This window comes from Phaethon lepturus, unplaced genomic scaffold (assembly GCF_000687285.1).
Source record: "Phaethon lepturus isolate BGI_N335 unplaced genomic scaffold, ASM68728v1 scaffold53861, whole genome shotgun sequence".
Taxonomy (NCBI): Eukaryota; Metazoa; Chordata; class Aves; order Phaethontiformes; family Phaethontidae; genus Phaethon; species Phaethon lepturus.
The window spans coordinates 56-18,587 of NW_010518101.1; the positions used below are offsets into that span (position 1 = coordinate 56).

Consider the following 18,532-nt stretch of genomic DNA (forward strand, 5'->3'; position numbering starts at 1 on the left):
CCTACCCCAGCCGTAGCCGAGATGCCGAGATTTCGTGTCGCTTCCCCTGTTCCTGTGGGAGGGAAAGGAGGGGGCTGGGGCCATGCTGTCGCCTGCACGAGCGTGCAGCTACGATTTAAGGCTGGGGGATGCCAGGCGTGTGTGTGAGAGGGGAATCGAGGCTTAAAATGATGTGGCTCTATGGCTGCCAAACCTGGGCTCTCCTGAAGGCCCTCTGAGGTTTCTGCCCCCGTTTTTTTTTTTCATCAGCCGTCTATGGCACGTGGAATGAAACCTCCCCACCCATTCATTCCTCCTGGAAGCTTTTTTGTGCAAACATGCTGTTTTTGTTGGGTGTTGGTACCACACCTAGCACGGTGGCATTGTCATTTTTGGATTGGGGCTGCTGCACGTTATGCTGCTACTGTCGAATGCTTTTTGTACCTGTGAATGCCTGTTCATGAATATCACAAAACATTGTGCGTGTATATTGTGCTAATGTATTAAGGTAATGACATCCACGAGTGGCAGTTCAGTCTGTCTGTATTCCAGGACTGAAAATTCAAAGTTGGTCACTACAGCATAGTCCCTAATGGTGAGATAAAAGCACCATCCACAAAACTGCCGTAACCCAGGCCTGACCCTGAATTGTCCTGCTAAGATAAAATTCCCTTTGGATGTGTATGGGAAAGGGGAAGACTAATTCACCTTCAGTAAAGCCACCTTTGAAGTCACAGAAATGAGAAAACAACAACAAAAGACTACAGAGAAGGCAGCTCTCAAGATAACCCTGAGCCTGATGGGGAGCCCAGTGCTACCATGTGGCTGGGAGGTTTGCCACAGGAAGTCCCTCAGGATAAGTTCCCTTCAAGAACCTCGAAAGTGAAAGAACATGTTTCCCTGGACAAATCCATTCCAGTGGACAGGGGAAAAGCCTGCAGTGAATAGTCTGGTAAGAAATGAAGGCTCATGCTGTGCATAATGAAGAAAAATCCATGTGAGCATCAATAGCTGCCACAGCATTCCCAGCTGTGAAGAGAGTGCTATTCCACCTGTCAGACTGCAGTCTGGAGCCTAGAGAAGATTTAGCACTGCATATACCTTCTTTGTAAGAACTTCCAGCAAAGGATGTATTTCACATATGTAGGGTTACTAGCCTCACTGAGCATACCTATCTGTTTTGTGTTGAACATTTACAAAGACTTTCAAGTGAGAGGACTTGACTGAGATTCCCAAGATTCTTCTGTGTTCTGAACTTCCTTTTGTCCTTCTGTGGGGTATTTGGTAAAAAGGACTTGGCTTGGGTAAAGTGGACCTCAAAGGCAAAAATCTGTCACTTTGCAAAATCACGATCAAATGATGACTAGTTCAATTGACTGACTAGTACACTGAATCTCAACAGAGCTAGGGATTTCGCCTCATTCCACATGTCAGAAAAGCCAGCCTGCAGAACTGAGGTCAGGACATTTCAGGAAAGCAAGTGGCACAGACAGACTAAGATACACCTGGGATACCTTGTCAGGGTGGGAGGGAGAACAGGGCTGAAATAGCAGGAAACATTGCCATTCAGGGTTAGTAAGCATGGAGGGCACCACTGGAGAGAAATGTATGCAGCCTCTGCTGTCTCCAGTGAGAGCTGAAGGCTGTGTTAGTATTCACCCAGTGGATGACCAGAACTTAGCCAGCTGAGTCTTTACTTGTAACAAGAGACAAGCCAGCTCAACAATGTTCAGCTGCACATGCAGTCCCCACTAGCTTTTGTGGGTCAACACACATCTTTACTGAGGGCCACCTTCTGTAATTTTGAACTTTCCATCAAAGCTCACTGATTAAAGCAGTTGTGAAGGCCTGGCCACTAGCCTTGTCTTTCATTCTGTAGCCTGGATTCCTAAGGAAAGATTGTCATGATCATACTGTCTGTTTTTCCTGCATTGTTATCCCTTATCCCAATCACATTGGATCCCAAAAAACTTTTATAGCCTTTTCAAAACAAAGCTGGCTACAACAGTGCTAATGGACAGTCTTACCCTGAGATTTAGAGCCTTTAGTCATTCATCCCTCCTAGTAATTAAATGTGCCATGCCATCCACTCAGACACCTCTCAGCTACAGCCACAGGCACAGTGGTGGAGCACTGACTTGTTAGAGATAAGAGCACATATTCTCCAGGCATAGGCTGCTGTGTTTTCACATATTACTGTAGCCAAAGGCTCGGCCATGTTCTGGTAGCCTGTGGCAATGGCAGAGTGGAGCTGAGAAAATGAAAGCTCCTCTTCCTGAGTCACTACACAGCCTTTACACAACCCAAATCAATGCCTGATGGCAAGCACAGTGGGGACAAAGTGCTGCCTTAACAAAAAGAGTAATTTAAAACCATTTGAAAATGAAACACTGATGATTACTGTTGATTACTTCCTTTGGTCTTCTCCATTAATCACATCAAGGAATTGGTGGAGGTACCTGAGTTTTCTGAACATGACAATAAAAGCCACCACACATATACAAACAAAAATGAGAAGAAAATCAAACACCTATAATAAGAAGATAAGCTAACATTATTGCAATCCAGTGGGCACTAACTTCTTCTGAGAGACTCTCCAGCCTGGAGACAAATAAATAGAACTAAAGAATAAAAAAATAACATAGCAGGAAATGACTGCTTCCTGACTACCTCACCAACATGAAGGCAACATGGGTCTGAATTCCAGAAATGCGAACTCTCAGCTGGGAGCAATGGGAGCAAGAGAAGAGGTCTGTGGCCATCCCCATGCTGTGCTGAGACTGGGATGAACTCATCACAGAGCACAGGCTCAGTGCTGGGGGACCAGCTCACCCAGGGCCTCTGATAGCACAACTGTCCCCATTAAAACTTGGTAAGAGTTTGAGAGATATAGGCCTCAAATCACAGACTCATGAAGAGGAAGCCAGCTGACAAAAAAAACCCTCTAAGAATGATCTCCTGAAATTAAGAGAGTTGCTGTGACAGATACAGACATGCTCAGAAGAGAGGTTATTACTTGCCTCTTTCTTCTCACCCTAACTTTGCCGAGAAACAGTTTGTATTGTAACTCTAATATTCCAGCATTAGGCTGACCTCCCCTTCAGTCTTACTGTCCCACTTGAGTACTATTAGCTCTGTGCTAGAGACATAACCCACAGCTGCTGATGCCCATGTGCAGAGTTGGTGCCCTCTCATTCCAACTTTTAAAAGGGCATCACAAGTCCTGGCAGTAAGAAGAAGGGTTAAGAGTTCGTGCCACTGCCACAGGATGCTCTTGTTAAGATTCACAAGCTGCTCTTCTGTTTTTATTCGTAACTGTTGGTATCTAAAATTTTCCCATGGTGTTATGCTCTAAAACAGCAAGAGAAAGCAAATGTGTAACTAAATACATATATGATATAATTATATAATAACAGCAATAATTTTGTAATAACTGGAAGTGTAAGAAAAGTGCCTAAACCAAACATACCATGCCAGAATGAACAGTAAATTAGGCTTTTAAAATGTCTTCATGTTTAATAATCTAAAATGCTGTTAAATTACAGAGGTAAAGCTATCATCAATATATACTTTTATTTCCACAGTGTCCCTTTGTTCTTGTCATTGTTGGTTGGTCACCTTGTACAGAGAGAGGTGGGGGGAAACATGTTTGAAGATTGGAATATATTCTGGTTTTGATTTACAACAGGAGGTTTTGATTTACAGAGGTTTGATGCCTCTGTAATGTGACCCCTACTGCCATAAACAGACAGACAAACATAAAAGTAGATAAACAAACATCTTTTTTTTATGACATTGACAGCTCACCCCAAGTGTCGTTCCCAATACTTCACATATTCATGTCCCCAAGGAGGCTGAATGTAGCTTTCTTGTCCGGGTTACCATGCAGCCAGTTAAGCATCTTTTACTTTGTGAAATACCGTGAGAGGGTTTTCTGTGAGAAACGTGCCTCTGGAGCCCTAGTTCTCTCCTAGACGTATAGCTGGTGCTTTATCTGGAGCTCAGGTGCAGGGGCGATGGCCGGCTGGCTTTTGTCACATCAGGAACTAGGTGTTTCTGACAGCAGTTTCCCTGGCCTAGACAAAAGCTCTGGGAAAGCCTCTTCTCACTTTCCTCCAGAGAAGGAAATAAAAAGAGATTTTAAAATTCACTGCACGTGATGTGCTGCTGGCTATTGGCAGGCACCCTGGGAGCTACAGACAAATGAAGCTTGCCCTGCTGGTTTAGGCTGCAATGACCATGACTGCAGGGGAATAGAGAGTGCAACAGTACATTGTGCAACGTGGTTTCTGGGCAGCGGGATGGAGAACAGGATGGAAATCTTATTAAACATCCCTGGACAAGGCAGGGTAGTCAAGATTGGTGCTGGACTCGAGACCAGGAGCTGCAGAATTGCTCATAATGGAGTATTGGCTGCGAGTAGCCAAGGTTAATAAGGAACATGACTTTAGTTCGGTACAGAACTTGCAGCAATTTGCTCAGTGGATGAAAATGAGAGGCGTGTTGTAAAGGTTTTGTTCCCCAAACATGCATCACTTCAGGAGGCAGTGGAGTGAAGCCATCCTGTGAGTTATATTTCCATCCAATAGATCTTTCCTAAGCCTCCTGCTTCACTAAGAGCATGCACATGTAACAAACCATTAAGCACTGTCTGTGCAGACATGATGTACATCGTAGCCAAGACCTTCAGCCCTGAAAGCACACACTTCTGTATACCTGAGCTAAAGAAACAGCTGGTTGGACTTAGCATGCTATTGCCACCAATAAAAGGAAACAACCACCTATCTTAAGGGCTTGTAGTTCTTTCTGGATAGAGGGTGGAAGTTCTGACTGGGTAGTAGCTGTTGAGAACAGCATTTCTAAAATGGCAACCCCCTCTCAACACTGTGCCTGTTCCTTTTGCATCCTCCTTTGTGTAGCCAAAAGGACTTGCAAGGGAGAGAGGGGGCCTGGATTTCCCCTTTGATTCTCTCCCTACATCTTCTGACTAGAACTCCTAGTGAGGTAACTGAGTGGAAGAGTTGGTGTACTTTCCTTTCCTCCTCCTCTGCTTTCTCGTCAGCTGTCAGAATGAGCATAAATACATCCAAGGACCAGATTCTTGTCAAGAGTCAGCCTGGAGGGGCCAGTGAGCCAGCTGTGCCCATTTTTCATGCCACTGAAGTAGTGCACACAACGGAAGGCACCGTGGTGACACATGCATTGGATGGGTCATCCATCCTTTCCAGATATGGCCCTACGTTTCCCCTTCCACCTCCAAAAAGGGAGGAGAAGGAAACAGGTTGACATTCTTTGAGTTCACCACTTATTTTTTACCTTCTTGGATTAGCTTGAAAATAGGCTGGGGAAGGGTGGCTCTGGAGCCACATTTTAGGTCTGTGAGTACAGGAGGAAAAGCTGAAGGGAATACTGACCTTCCCAACAGATTGTCTCTCCTCCTCCTTGTGCTCAGGAGGGCCATCACCCCAGAGACAGCCAGCAAATGTCAGCTAGGAGAGAGATTCCCCAGCAAATCTGTGGGAAAAAAGGAAATGAGGGACGCTGCCTAGGATTAGAGGAACTGAGACGGGTCTGTGCCAAAAAGCACCAATATGGTCAACAATCATCTCTACATCTACTTAGTAGCTGCCTCTAAGCACTAGCCCCATCCTCTTTTTGACCCCAAAGAAAAGCCATGGTAACACATTCATTTTCTAGGTTGTTTGTTATTATTTTCAAAAGCAGGACAGCCATTTGAGCTCTTAAATTTAAGTACTGAAAACTGGTGGTTGTAGAACAGCAGCACCTTTCATTTGTCCTTCACATGAGTTAGAAACCTGATAATTACAAAAGGGATGGGGCTGAGTGGAGCTTGTTGCTGGTCTAAGAGATGAGAAGGTTGAGTTCTGTCTCTGCTTCTTTCACTGCGTGTGGGCAGGAGATTTGTCATAGGGGAATGGCAAACCCAGCCAAAATAGAGAGGAGGCTGCTGGGCTCACATGGATGGGGGAAGAGATAAAAAGATAAAACGGTTCCAGAGAAGGAACGTCACAGCATGGTACCCCCCTGCCCATATGCATGCTCTCGTGCCCGAGAGAGACAGCAGTTCTCTGTGGATCGAGGAGCATGGGGGGCCCTGGGAGGACAATCCAGTTTAGTTGCCACACTCCTCTGTTTAGCATTGGGGTTCATAGTCATTTTGCCAAGCAACTGTAGTGGCCGCCCTTGGAAAAGGGACTGAAGCTTCACCTCCATAGTAGAAAGGGTCTTGCCTCCCCCATGTTGTCCATTGAAGAGAAGAGAGAAACCAAGGTGTGCGAAAGGCTGCGAGAAAGAAATAGTACAAGAGAGAGGGGAATCTTATTTGAGGACACGCTGAACACAGTTTAGACCCGGGTATGTCTACAGGTTCGCGATGTGCCTGAGGCTGAGGGGGCTGCTGAGGTGGAGGGGGACTCCTCGTCCGTTGTGTCCCCCTGCTCCTCCTTGTGGAGGCCAAGGCTGATGTGGCTCTGTAGAGCTGCTGGGGTCAGCCACTCCTTGGGGAGGCAACTCTGGAGGAAGGGGATGCATGAGCTGAAGTAGGCAAGGCGGTTCACCCAGCGGGGGATCTCTTTCCCACATAGTATCTGTGGAGCAAACCAAAAAGGAGCATGGTTAATAGTACCAAAACACATGCATGGTGGCAATGTCATCCCCATCCACCCCACCACCTCGGCAGGGTGAATTCCTGAGAGAGGTGTTTGAAATGTAGGGAGCATCTTCTGCAGTCAGAAACAGCTATAAATGCAAATGACGACACAACTGCTCGACACGCAGAGAGCCCGGCCAGCCATAGCCCTTGTCAGCATCATAGCAGAGGCCAGGGAAAACCGAGTTCATGGCCCTCAACAGCTCTGGACACTCTGTTCTCCAGGCAGACCATGGGTGAAAGGACAGGCCTGCTGGTGCTTCTCAACACTAATTTTCCAAGTAGCTCAAAAATTTTGGAAAAATATTTAAGCTGTTGCTGGCCAGACCTGGAGGAGCCCAGAAGCTGAGCCTGCCTAGGTGGATGGAGGTGTCTGAGAAGCTGTTCTTGCTGCTCCCTTTTCCTTCTTGGGCTGACGCACCAGGTCGGTCAGGTTACAGTATCTGGGGGTCCTTTTCCTGTCCTAGCACATCACCCTTTCATTTCTTCTCATAGGGTATTTCCTAAATGTGGGAAAGCAAGAAACAAAACAGAAAAGTACGAGCTTCTTGCTAGGGCTGTGTTTCATCATCGATGCTCCTGGCAGTGATTTGGGTTACACTCTGCTAGCACAGATATTGTTTTCCAAGATCATCTCATATTCAGCACAAGGAAACAAGTTGCTGCATAGGGCAGCTCCTTTCTTCCGTAGCATTTGACCACATATACGTACAGGTGCCAGATTTTAGTAGCAGTATCTGGCTTAGGGCCTGTAAGGAAAGTTTCCCTTTACATTTTACCATTTCCCTCACCAGACACAGGAGGCAGCACGTGGAACTGAACAGCTGGGGTGCCTCAAGAGCCTGTCTTTACTAAATATAATGCCTGTGCGGCCCTTCACCAGGATACTAGAGCCTGAAGTCTGTGGGAGGTACAGTAGTTATAATGCCTGAATTCTTCTTCCCTCCCTGCGCTGTCTCCCATGGACCAAGACAGGCAGGGAGGAAACTCCACCCCACAGACCTCGTCCCACAATTTATAGGGATCAGTGGTTCCGGGGTTATCCATACTGCACCTTCTGCCAATACTAAATTCCTTTGCTCTTCCTCCTACCCTCTTCTCATCTAAAACTATACTTAATTTAATAGTAATTACTGCAAAAACTAAGAGGGTGTTTGTCTGTAATCCACTAAGGAGATTATTTGTTAAGATGTCTGTTATTGACAATGGAAATGCAGTGCTTAGAGGTTTCAAGAGATTTTCAGGGAGCACAACTGGAGACTTGCTAGAGGATGGTCTGTGCTGCGTTATAGTTGTTATGGCTGATGACAGCTGGTCCTTCATGCGTGTGGCCTGGGCAGAACGATTTAAGCCCCACTCCAACAGTCACCTTGAGGATAAGGGAATTAGCCTGCTCCAACAGCATGGAGTTTCTAATGAGGTGTGGAGAAGGCGGCAAACCTGTGTCCTGCTAATTTGACTACAGAACTCACTTTATTTTGACATGCATTGTTTAAAAATCAATGTGTGAAATTGAAGACATTATCATTAGGTATCAGAGAATGAGCAGAGCCATTTAGCTGCTAAAATTACTTGCAAGCATAGACTGTTCCTTACCTAATACACCCCAAGGACTTTTATTTCAGTTCTTACCAGTGCTGCATTCTACTTAACCTCAGGTACAGCTATATGAATCTGTATTTTTAAAATTTTTAATCTGGGGACAATTACTTTGTTAGCAATTCTTTATCTCCATACAGATCTCTGGTTTCCATTGCTAGAGCTATTGCCTGAGCCTATAAGCAGATGATCTCTCCACCTGTGTTTAAGACTCATTCATAGAAAATTTGCTGATCCATTTGATTTTCTCACCAGACATATCTGATCATTTTCACAAGAATACTGCTGATTTTTTTTTTGTTGTATTCAATATGTTCTACTTGAACATTGAACATGAGCCAAAGACAAAAAACTGCAGCACAATTGCCTCTAGATTTTGTAGTGTTTCTCTTTCTTCCTCTTGATGAACTTAAGGAACATATTGCCAGTAGAGGAAGTGATTCAGTTTACGCTCCTTGTGATGTATGGGTGCATGTGAATTTAGTTCTCAAGCAGTCATAAGTCTTTATAATAAAGACTTGCGCCCAGATATTAACAGGGAAAACTGGGGTATGATTCTTTGGAAAATTAGCTGAAACAACAGAACAGCACAAGGCAAGGCTGCCTGAAATGGAAATACTGTTTTTAAGAGTTGGCTTTCTTTTTTAAGCAGATCCCCTAGCAACTGAAATAGCACTTCCCAATGTGGAAGCAATGCTGAGATGTTTGCCTTTTGTTTATGGGAGCTTCTTCACCCAGGATGAATCAGTGAGGCAAGGAAGAGCCAGAAAAAGAATGGAGATGTGTGGGCATCAGGCCATCAATCAGTAAAGGGCAGTTTGTGGAGATTAAGAATAATGATGAAGTCAAAGCGGTTTCCCTTTTCTCAGTCATGCTTGTCCTCACCTCTTGTCAGTGAAGCCTCGTTACTATTCCACAGCAAAACACAATGCTCAACAGGAGCAAAAGGACAACGGCAGGGAATGCCACAAACACGACAGCCTGCTTCTGTGTTTTTTACTTCTTGCCATAAAGCATATTGTGCTGGAGCATCCAGAGGTACTTAGCTAATGCAGAAACATCAAATAAACCTGACTGCAGTGGGATTAAGCCAACTGAGTTTAAACAAAACAGCACACGCAAGATGAAGTGGGTGTTTTCCAATTGCGTATGAAGCCACAGAAGAATCTACCTACTGCAGCTCTTCAGGGCAATTCTCAACTGAAAACCACACACTGGAACACTAAACTCGCAAAACCCTCTTACCATCCATTGTTTCCATCAGCAGAACTCTTTGTTAGATGTTTTAGAGTTTAGGATATTACTTTTTTTTTCTTCCGTGCCAGACAAGTGGGGTTTTCTCTTTTGAAGGGGGTAAATATCTCTGTGATCAGTCACATACTTGTCCTGTCAGAGTTAGTAAATAAATAATAAACTGTTATGGGTTAGAAATTGCTGCTCCTGACCATCATATCAAATTGTCCTGCTACCACCACTTCACAAAACTTAACATACCTGTAGTGGAGCCTGAACTTGACATTGGACAAGAAAGTAGCTGAGCCTTTTAATACATGGCTGACTGGAGAAGCAACTTTAAAGAAACAGACACAGAAGGGCTAAGTCTATGTGAGATAATAAGCTCAGGGGCTAACTATAGCTTATCTGAGGCAGAAAAGTGTTTGGGATGGGAAACCCTGTGGAGTACATGAGAGGCTGGACTACTGGCAGCAATGGCTGGAACACCTCAGCCCATGTAGGGCTTCCCCAAGCTTTGCAAGCCTCCGGTGAGCAGTGTCCAGCTATCATAGCTGAGCATAACACTTCCTCATCTTTTTCTCACTGTCAGGTTCCTGAGGGCGTGAGTTATTCTCAACCCCCAGAGGCAGCCAGGCCCTGCCACAGACAGAAATCCAGTGTTTGGGATAGCGAGCGCAGCTTCTGGTTGCCCACCGAGAGACCAGACCCCGTTTCAGGCAGAAACTTCAGCAAAGGCTGCATGTACTTGCAGCTTCCACTGAGCGGCACCTTGTGATAGAAAGCCGAGTCTCCCATAGCTGCAGCTTCTTCTGGGGACTCTGTGCAAGAACTGCAAATGACCCAGCTGGCATCTGCAGAGTCAAGTGGAAATAAGAGTTCAGACATCCGTGGCTGAAGCCAAATGTGCGGGAGAAATGGGACCTGACAGTTTGGGTGCTATTTCTAGGCAGCTGTCAAATCCACACCAGGATTTCAACTCATCAAGAAACAACTAATTTGGGATACAGAAAGATCCTCTGAGCATCTTGAGCTGTGTTATTTTGCACTAAACAGTCACTGGTTAAAACGTACAAACTGCCCTGGGAGTAAGGACTGCACCCCATCACTCTTCCCTAAGCGCCCTAGTTCTTAAACTAGGCATCACTGCTCAGCAAGGCCTTAGCACTTCTCTGTAAAGTTTTACTGTGGGCAGGGGAACAGCCCAGCAGCTGGGAAACATGGGTTTAAATGCCATCCAGCAATGGAAGAAGCTGAGCCTCCTGCCTTCTAGAGGACAATACTATCAATGTGCTGCATTTTGTGAGGGCTTTGGGTCTATGGGCATATGCTAGACATTATCTGAGGTGATAGTCTAACAGGCTGAGCCCCTTTCAAAATAAAGTGAAGGGCTGATTAGTTGTAGATCCTAAGAGAAAGCTCTCGAATGCAATTAAGTTCTGTGTTGTGCTGGATGATGCCATTGGGGCAATTCAGGCCATGCACAGAGGTATAACTCAAGGCATTTAGCAATTTTTTTTTTTAAGTGAGCCTTCCCAAAGCCACCATGTAGTGCTCCTATCCGTGAAAATCAAGACGAGCAGAGGCAAACAATACATGCTAATTACTTCAATTCTTGTCTTCAAACTGAGGCTCGGAGAGTTCAGCACTGAACATCTGCTGACCCACCCACTGCCACTTCCACTTAGCAGCCTTGCTAAAGATGAGGTGGCATCCACATGGGGCATATATCCATATGAGCTACTGTACAGTATTCCCCTTGGTGTGTCTTGGAGAATGAAAAGGGCTTTTATTGATGCCTGAGGAGTCTAACACACACCCCATAGCACTTTAAGAGCAAAGCCTTTAGAGCCCAAGGGGAATCTTTCCAGTGTTTGCATGAGTTGGCTCCCACAACGCATAGGAAATATAGCATAGATGATGCTTATCAGCATTTCTGAATAAGGCTGTTAGATACAAACCAACACATCTGCCCAGGCAAAGCTTGCAGGCTCTGCTAGGGCAGCCAAAAAACATACATAGAAAGAGAAGCATGGCAACGCAATTAATTAGTACTCAGACACAAATGGAATAAACCATTAACATGGGTTAACAGGGACATCTTTTTAACCACCTTGCAGAAACTAAACTGGTGATATAACTGCCCAGTGCTGGCAGAGCTAAGGGAGTCTCAGTGCATCCGCGAGGAACGTACCTCTAACTCTGCACTCCTGATGCACATGGTATATACGCTGAAAATAACATTCCAGAAAGAGAGCTGACGTACAGCCTTCACAACACACCCAAAAGCACAGTCTCACCTTGGTGGAGTTGGCATACTAGGATCAATTGCTTGAAACAGATTTATTGTATAGTCACCGTGTAAAAACTACAATTTCTACTCTAGGGAATATAACTAGCCTGTGGGGATCAACAGAATAGATGAGGTGGCATTGGGCTCTGAAGCTGCATGCAGCACACATTCAGCAGAGCCAGGAATGGCCTGCATCTTGCAGAGGAAAGGGTACAGCTGAGAAACTGTAGATGAAGCTGAATGAGCTCAGTAATGGAGGCTGCATTCTGGGAAGTAGCATCCCAAGTCAAAGGGAAGAAGGGAAAAAAAAACCCTTTTAAATTAATTTAAGCAACTGTCTAAAATGTCCCCATTCTCCTATGCAATGCCTTTTAGTCCCACAGCAGGCAGGGCTATGGGTCCTCCCCAGGGCTGCAGGTGTTCCTCCCACATAAAGCAGAAGCAGCATCAGCACTGTCTCCCTAAGACTAGCCAGGAGTGGAGGACAAGGGAAAGCATTGAAAGGAGGGACTAACACCCACAGTCTTTGCTCCCCTTGTGATGCTAGTGGAAATGTGTTGGTCACCTCTGTGGTCCTTGGCAGAAGGAGAGAGCTGAGGAGAGAACCTCTATGCAAGAGTCTGCGTGCACGGAGGTGCCAAGAAGAGAGACGCGGTAGATCGCTCTGGGTCAAACAAGGCGGCTGGCTTATAGCACCTCAGCACTCGCAGCACTGCTGCAGCTTCGCTGGCCAGGCCACTACTGGAGAGGCATGATGGCTACAAATGTGGCATCTTGATGAAGCACATTTGAGCTGAATTATGAGTACCATCACTGATGAGTTACGTACCAACACCAGAGCATGGCAATACCCTCTTTGAGCATGAAGATCCAGCACTTCTAAGTACAGCCAGCAGCTGCCAGATGACAAGTTAGGCAGCAAGTGGCCTCATAACAGATGACCATTTTGGGAATGCTGAGTATAATTAAGTCTGGCCTTGTTGGTGACATTTAAAATAATGAATCTCCCACCAAATGAATGAACAACTGCAATTCATCCGTATTATCATGATGGCATGAAGAGGAACTGCTTTCTCTTAGCAGGTGCTCTTTCGAGACCAATGGCTGAGAACAGCTGTTGCCTAGTAGAGTCTTCCTTTCACGTGTTATGGACATGCTGAACATGACCAGGCCAACCCATATGCATAGAGGGATGGACATGAAGAGCATATATTTTTTTTCCTGAATAGCTGACCAAGAAAATCCTGTGTTTCAGTGACAAGCCTTGCTACCTAACATTAGTGAGCAGCAGGTTACTGTGGGTGGAGATACAATAAGAAGAGAGAATACAGGAACTTACAGGGACAGGGAAAGACCTTCTGTCTAGCAGTGTTGGCAGGACTCCTAAGCAAAAGGTTCCAATCTCAAAAGCCTATCAACACACTCGGACAGTTCATTTACACTCCTGACACTTTTCATTTATCAACAGGCAGTGGTGAAAAGGACAGGGATTTTCCTTGCCATCTTCATTTGTGGAAGAGGCATCTGTTCTCAGGCATTTGTACACACAAAGACTCAAAGGCTCCACGATGGCGTGACTAGAGATGAATTCCCCAGATAGTGTGAACTAACTTAGCTCCAAGGTATTATGCTTATTTATAACAGATAAGGACGTGGGGGTTTCGGGTTTGGTAAGACAGATGCAAAAAACAGATAAAATAAAATAGATGGTACAAATTCACACCAGCCCGAGAGGCTAATATGATTTTTTTTTCCAAATTTACTCTTAAAATATCTTCCCATTTAATCTTTTTGGCTAGATAGATCACATTAAAGCAAAAACCTGAGATAACTATAGAGGTACATGTGGCAAAATCAGCCCTTTTTCAAAAAATTGAAATGACGTGATAAAAACTTGCCATTTGGGGGTGATGTGATTTCTATTTCAAATTACTTGTCACCTCATACTATTCCCCTGCACAAGTAGATAGCTAGGGGAAAGAGGATGGACTGAGAGCTGAAAGGTGCATAAGAGTTATCCCACTAATCATTTTTGTTGGGCTAGAGGACTCATTCAGGATAGCAAGGCTAGAAATGTTAATGATGGAAAAAGTTGTTTATAATTTTATAGCAGCCTTCACTCAAATACTTAATAAATTTCAACTAATACACAAGCTACACCTAGAAATCTCATTTTACCACTGCAGAGAAGCCACATCTGAAATGAAATATAGCAGTTTATTAGCCGCATGCAGTCAAAATTGTGTGTACTTACAGGCAGAAACAGGAGAAAAACATGACATTCATCTGAAACCATGAGGATATTTATAGGTGCGGGACGTCTTTATTAATAAGCTTCTTCTAAATGTATGTGGCAGTTAAAAACCAGAAAACAAACACAGCCTGTTCCCCATAGAGCTAACAACATTCAAAGGCTGCTGCAACGAAACAAGTCTTTCCATCAGCTTCAGTGAGGACTGGCTCAGGCGCCAGGAAATAAAGTGTTCTTAATGTTCTTTCATGCCCTGTGGTTGTTTTTTTGTTTGTTTGTTCATTCCCTTCTCTCCTTTCTGTGTGTTGGGAGCATCGTGTCCCCTGCCATTAACAGAATCACACGTAGCATTTTATGCAACAAAACACCTATCTCCTCCTCTACAACAGGAGCAACTGAAAAGCAGTTGTTGACTAAGGAAAACACAGGTATTACTTGCCTACTTAGGATCTGCTGAGGGGTGGTTTATAAACGCTTCTGCCGCTTTTGCCTGTGACTCAAATGCCACCCGAAGCTTCCTTCTCTGATGTTTAATCCTTTCTCTCTGATAACTGTCAGGCTAAGGAGAGCTTCCTAGTTTTTAATAACATTATGATGAGAACTCATGTGTGCCTGTGGATGGACCTGAAAAGCTTTAAGCTTGAGTTATTCACTGATGATTAAAAAACTGCCCTCATTCGGTCCTTGATTCAGCAGACCTGCCTTTTTCAGACAATTTACTGAAAGTCAAGCTCCTCTAAGGAAAGCAGGCTTCTGATGTAAGTTTGTTATATGCTGTCAGCTTTACCTTGGCTGAAAAAGGACAGGTGAATAGCCAGGGAGAAAAGAATATGCACTGGCTACCATCTCCTGTCACTTCTGCACAGGTCCACACCCCCTACCAGTAAAGTAAGATCCATCTGTTCTACCAAAGCTCCAACCACATTGACAAAGGACAACCAAGACAGCCGTACCATCAGGGAAGTACACAGCAGACATAGCTCTAAAGCCAATCACAGAGATATCTTACGCTGCGCTTCAGTTACGAGAGATGCATATTTCCTGCTATCACGCTAATACAGAATGACAAAGCCTCTCTCTGCTACTATCAATAGGACAGATCTTTACCAATAATACAAAGAAAAGGGGAAAGAAGCCCTAGCATCCAGCCTAGATGTGACCCACATGCAAGCAAGCCTGACTGCACCAAGATCATCCCCTGCCTCCCAAGGAGATTCAGATTGTGTGGCTTCACCAAGCATTTCCATCCGATCTGGCATGCAGCTTTAAATAATATCACTGTAGTGTCAGCATCAATAGTGGGTACGCTAGATGCCTATTTCAGTCCTCTGTAACCATCCTCTGTACAGACTCCATCTGTTATTCTTCAAGGTATTTCCTATTGGAAATCATCCTTTCAGGCTGATTTGAGGGAGTACTGCTGACTTTGGGAGACTGGGAGCCATTTACCTCCCAGGTGGAGTACTGCAGTGCTGCAGCTCCAAGACTCTGGCTGCAAAGCATTTGATTGTGACAGGGTCCATAATCCCTGCCCTGTAGGAGCCAGTCTCATCTAGGCTTCTACAGAATTTTCCAAGGCTTACCTAAGCCACCTCAGATTCTTAGGAGACTCTCTTCCCTTCCTGTGTCAACAAAGAGTGGGCCAAGCTCCCTTCATTAACCTCCAGGTCTATTTTCCAAGGCCCCTTCAGCCCAAGAACAAGACCCCCAATTCCCCAAAATACTTTTCTCTCTCTGGAAACTTCTGCAAATTGTACAACTTCAAAATGAGTTTCTAAAACCACAAGCACACAAATTCTGATTTAGGCCTCTCCTGCTGAAATGTGTTACCTCCCTGTTTATGTGACGGTTCCCAGAGGAGAGGCAGAGGGACTCTCTGCTCCACAACATCTTGTAGCTGATATTCAGGAGAATTTTTGCTGAAATTTAGGAGAAAAGGTAAATGAAAGTTTAGTCCAACTTGCTCTCCCACACCGCAGCAAGCTTCTGTCTGTCCCAGAAGCTCTCAGCTAATCGCAGATGAGTATGTCTCACCAGTTAAAAGTTCTGTTTGAACCTACAAAATGTCCTAGCAAAAGTTCTAATAAACCTGTCAGATCCCAGTGAAAGGCTCTGCTTTTGATAACTTGGTTTACTCCAAAAATCCTAGTTCAGCTCTAATAATTAGTACAAATTTTAGCCATTTACCCAGACAGCATCTCTGAGCACTGTCCCCTGGATCCAATCCTTTGGATCAAGAAATACTGAGCAATAAGGAAACAGATCCTTTAATATTGAAAGGAATAAAGGGGTGAAAAGGATCAGTGGGTACAAAAGGAAGCTGGATAATGAGATACCAATCTGTTTTCCTGCAGGGTTTTTAATCCCTCAAATCCAAATGACCTTAAAGAGCCTTCTGAAGAATGATCACATGGGGACGTGAACCACGCACACTAATTTCAGAGTTGGTTCTAGTCTTTTTTAATAGCTTTCTCTGGGTATAAGAGAAAGTCATGATAATTTAGGAAGCAAACAGGGATGTTTAACTGTGCTCCACCATCCCTCAGTCATGCAGCCAAATTCTGTTTTCAGTGACTCTAGGGGAATTCATACCAGATAATTCAGGTGTTTCTGAGCCAGGTTTGTCCAGGGGGCTACTGCAGATTCTCTGGCCATACTTTAAAAAACACAAACGGGTCCTACTAAAACAGACTCAGCCTTCTCCTGGCTGCCTTCTCCTTAAAAATAAAATTTAAAAAAAAGTATGGTAGTTTTAGAGCAGCTGCAAGACAGTCAACTAACTCCAGGCTGGGAAACTGCAAAATACAGAGGATTTTGACCTTTTCTGGTACTTAAGGTAAATTACACATACAAATCAGGAAGAAATCATTCCTCTTTCAGAAAGAAGGAGGAAAGACCTAGTAAAAGAATAAAACCTTCTGTCACTGCTGTCCTCAAATAAAGTTCCAACATCAACAGTTTTTAAGGTGAATCAAATCAGTGCCTCTCAATTTGCCAATTATGATGAGCATCAACTCCGTATCTTATCAAAAGGCTCCATAAGACCCACTGACTTTATGGGTATTCCACCATGAGTAAGGCTATTGGGGAATAAATGGGGCTATCTTCCCTGGTGCTCAGAAGCCACACTTCTTTTATGATTATGTGTCGTGCATCCTATAGCAAGCTGCTGAAGAGTTTCCTTAAATAGGGATCATGCCAGTTGCTCGGCAGTAATCACATTGATGAAGGGAGAAGGAGGTGTTTCCTTGAGTCATTCCACTTATCTTCCAGTTCTGGTGCTGGTTCAAAGGTATTTTTCTCCATGGTGGTTTGGCCTTTTCTGAGACATGCTGCAGCAACTGTCATCACTGTGGTAAGAACACAGCTCCATAGCTTATCTTAGACAGGAAACTTCAGAAGCATGGAAAATTGCTGGTGGGGCGTCAAATGAGTCATCTTCTGTTTGTGAATGGGCTAAGCAGCAAAAGTTCTTTCAGAGTCTTTAAGCTGCGGTGACATGGTGTGATCCTTACACTCAGCACTGAGGAATATCAGCAGACTGGAGAAGAACCTTGAAGCAGAAAACCTTTATCCTCCCTCTGATCCTCTAGTTACTGCTATCTTCTCTAAAGATGCTGTCCTCAGGCACTGTACACTCACCATATGCCTAGGCACCAGCAGGGCTTATATTCTTATATGTGCATATTTGAACCCCTGGCAGTCAATCTTTCTCCTTTACACACGTTTGGGGGTACAAGCTGTGCCAAATTTGCGTTTGCCTTGCCTAGTATCTGCCTTCCACAAGCCCAACTTGTTTTGTAGAGCTGCAGGGGAATCACGAGCTGTGCTCTCACATTGAAAAGAACCCTCTGAGCAATCTCAGTTCCCTGTATCTGCATGCACCTACCCTTACCTATGCTCAAAGAACAGTCTGGGTGACAAAGAGTGTGTAACTGCATGTCTTTCACGGCACCTCATGGCATATTTCCCTGTGGCCCACTGCTGCAGTGAGAAGTGCTCCTGCAAAGCAGTAGCATGGTTGGGACCTCAAACATGCAGGTCCTTGCAGGGAATTACTTTGAGTTTGGTTTTTGCCTGCAAGCACAAGTGTATTCCTCTTCCTTTATGTCTGCTTTACAGCAATTTGTAATTTCTGTCCTGTTGCTATCTCACATCTCCTTGTTCTGAAAAATCAGGAAATTCAACAAATCACATTATGGAAAGAACAAATTATTTTCACCTTTCTTTTCATTTTAAAAGGTCTTTCTAGTGTTCAAAAGCCAATAAAAGGTTTCCATCTGGCAGAGTTTAACTAGCCTCTTTCATAAGCCAGAACAACTCATAGCAAACATAAGTATTTTGCAATTCCTTGAAAAGCCATTCGAACATACTGCTCTAAGTATACACAGGGATTGTTAGGATCATAGTGACTTAACAACAGATAATCAAACAGAAGGACTTCACCCAATATTGATGTGGTCCTAACTGAATTCCCCACCAGTGCATAGCCTTATCAGAATGCCAA

At 44.5% G+C, this 18,532-nt stretch overlaps 1 protein-coding gene across 1 annotated transcript in view; it reads right to left on the bottom strand.

The window, feature by feature from the left end:
- Positions 1-5,670: 5,670 nt before the first annotated feature.
- Positions 5,671-18,532, bottom strand: part of LOC104615957 (desumoylating isopeptidase 2-like) — a 33,444-nt gene continuing 20,582 nt past the window's right edge. The window contains exon 6 of the mRNA XM_010296588.1: positions 5,671-6,587. Within this exon, the coding sequence (XP_010294890.1) occupies positions 6,345-6,587 (243 nt within the window). The 3' untranslated portion in view covers positions 5,671-6,344. The remainder of the gene's footprint in view (positions 6,588-18,532) is intronic.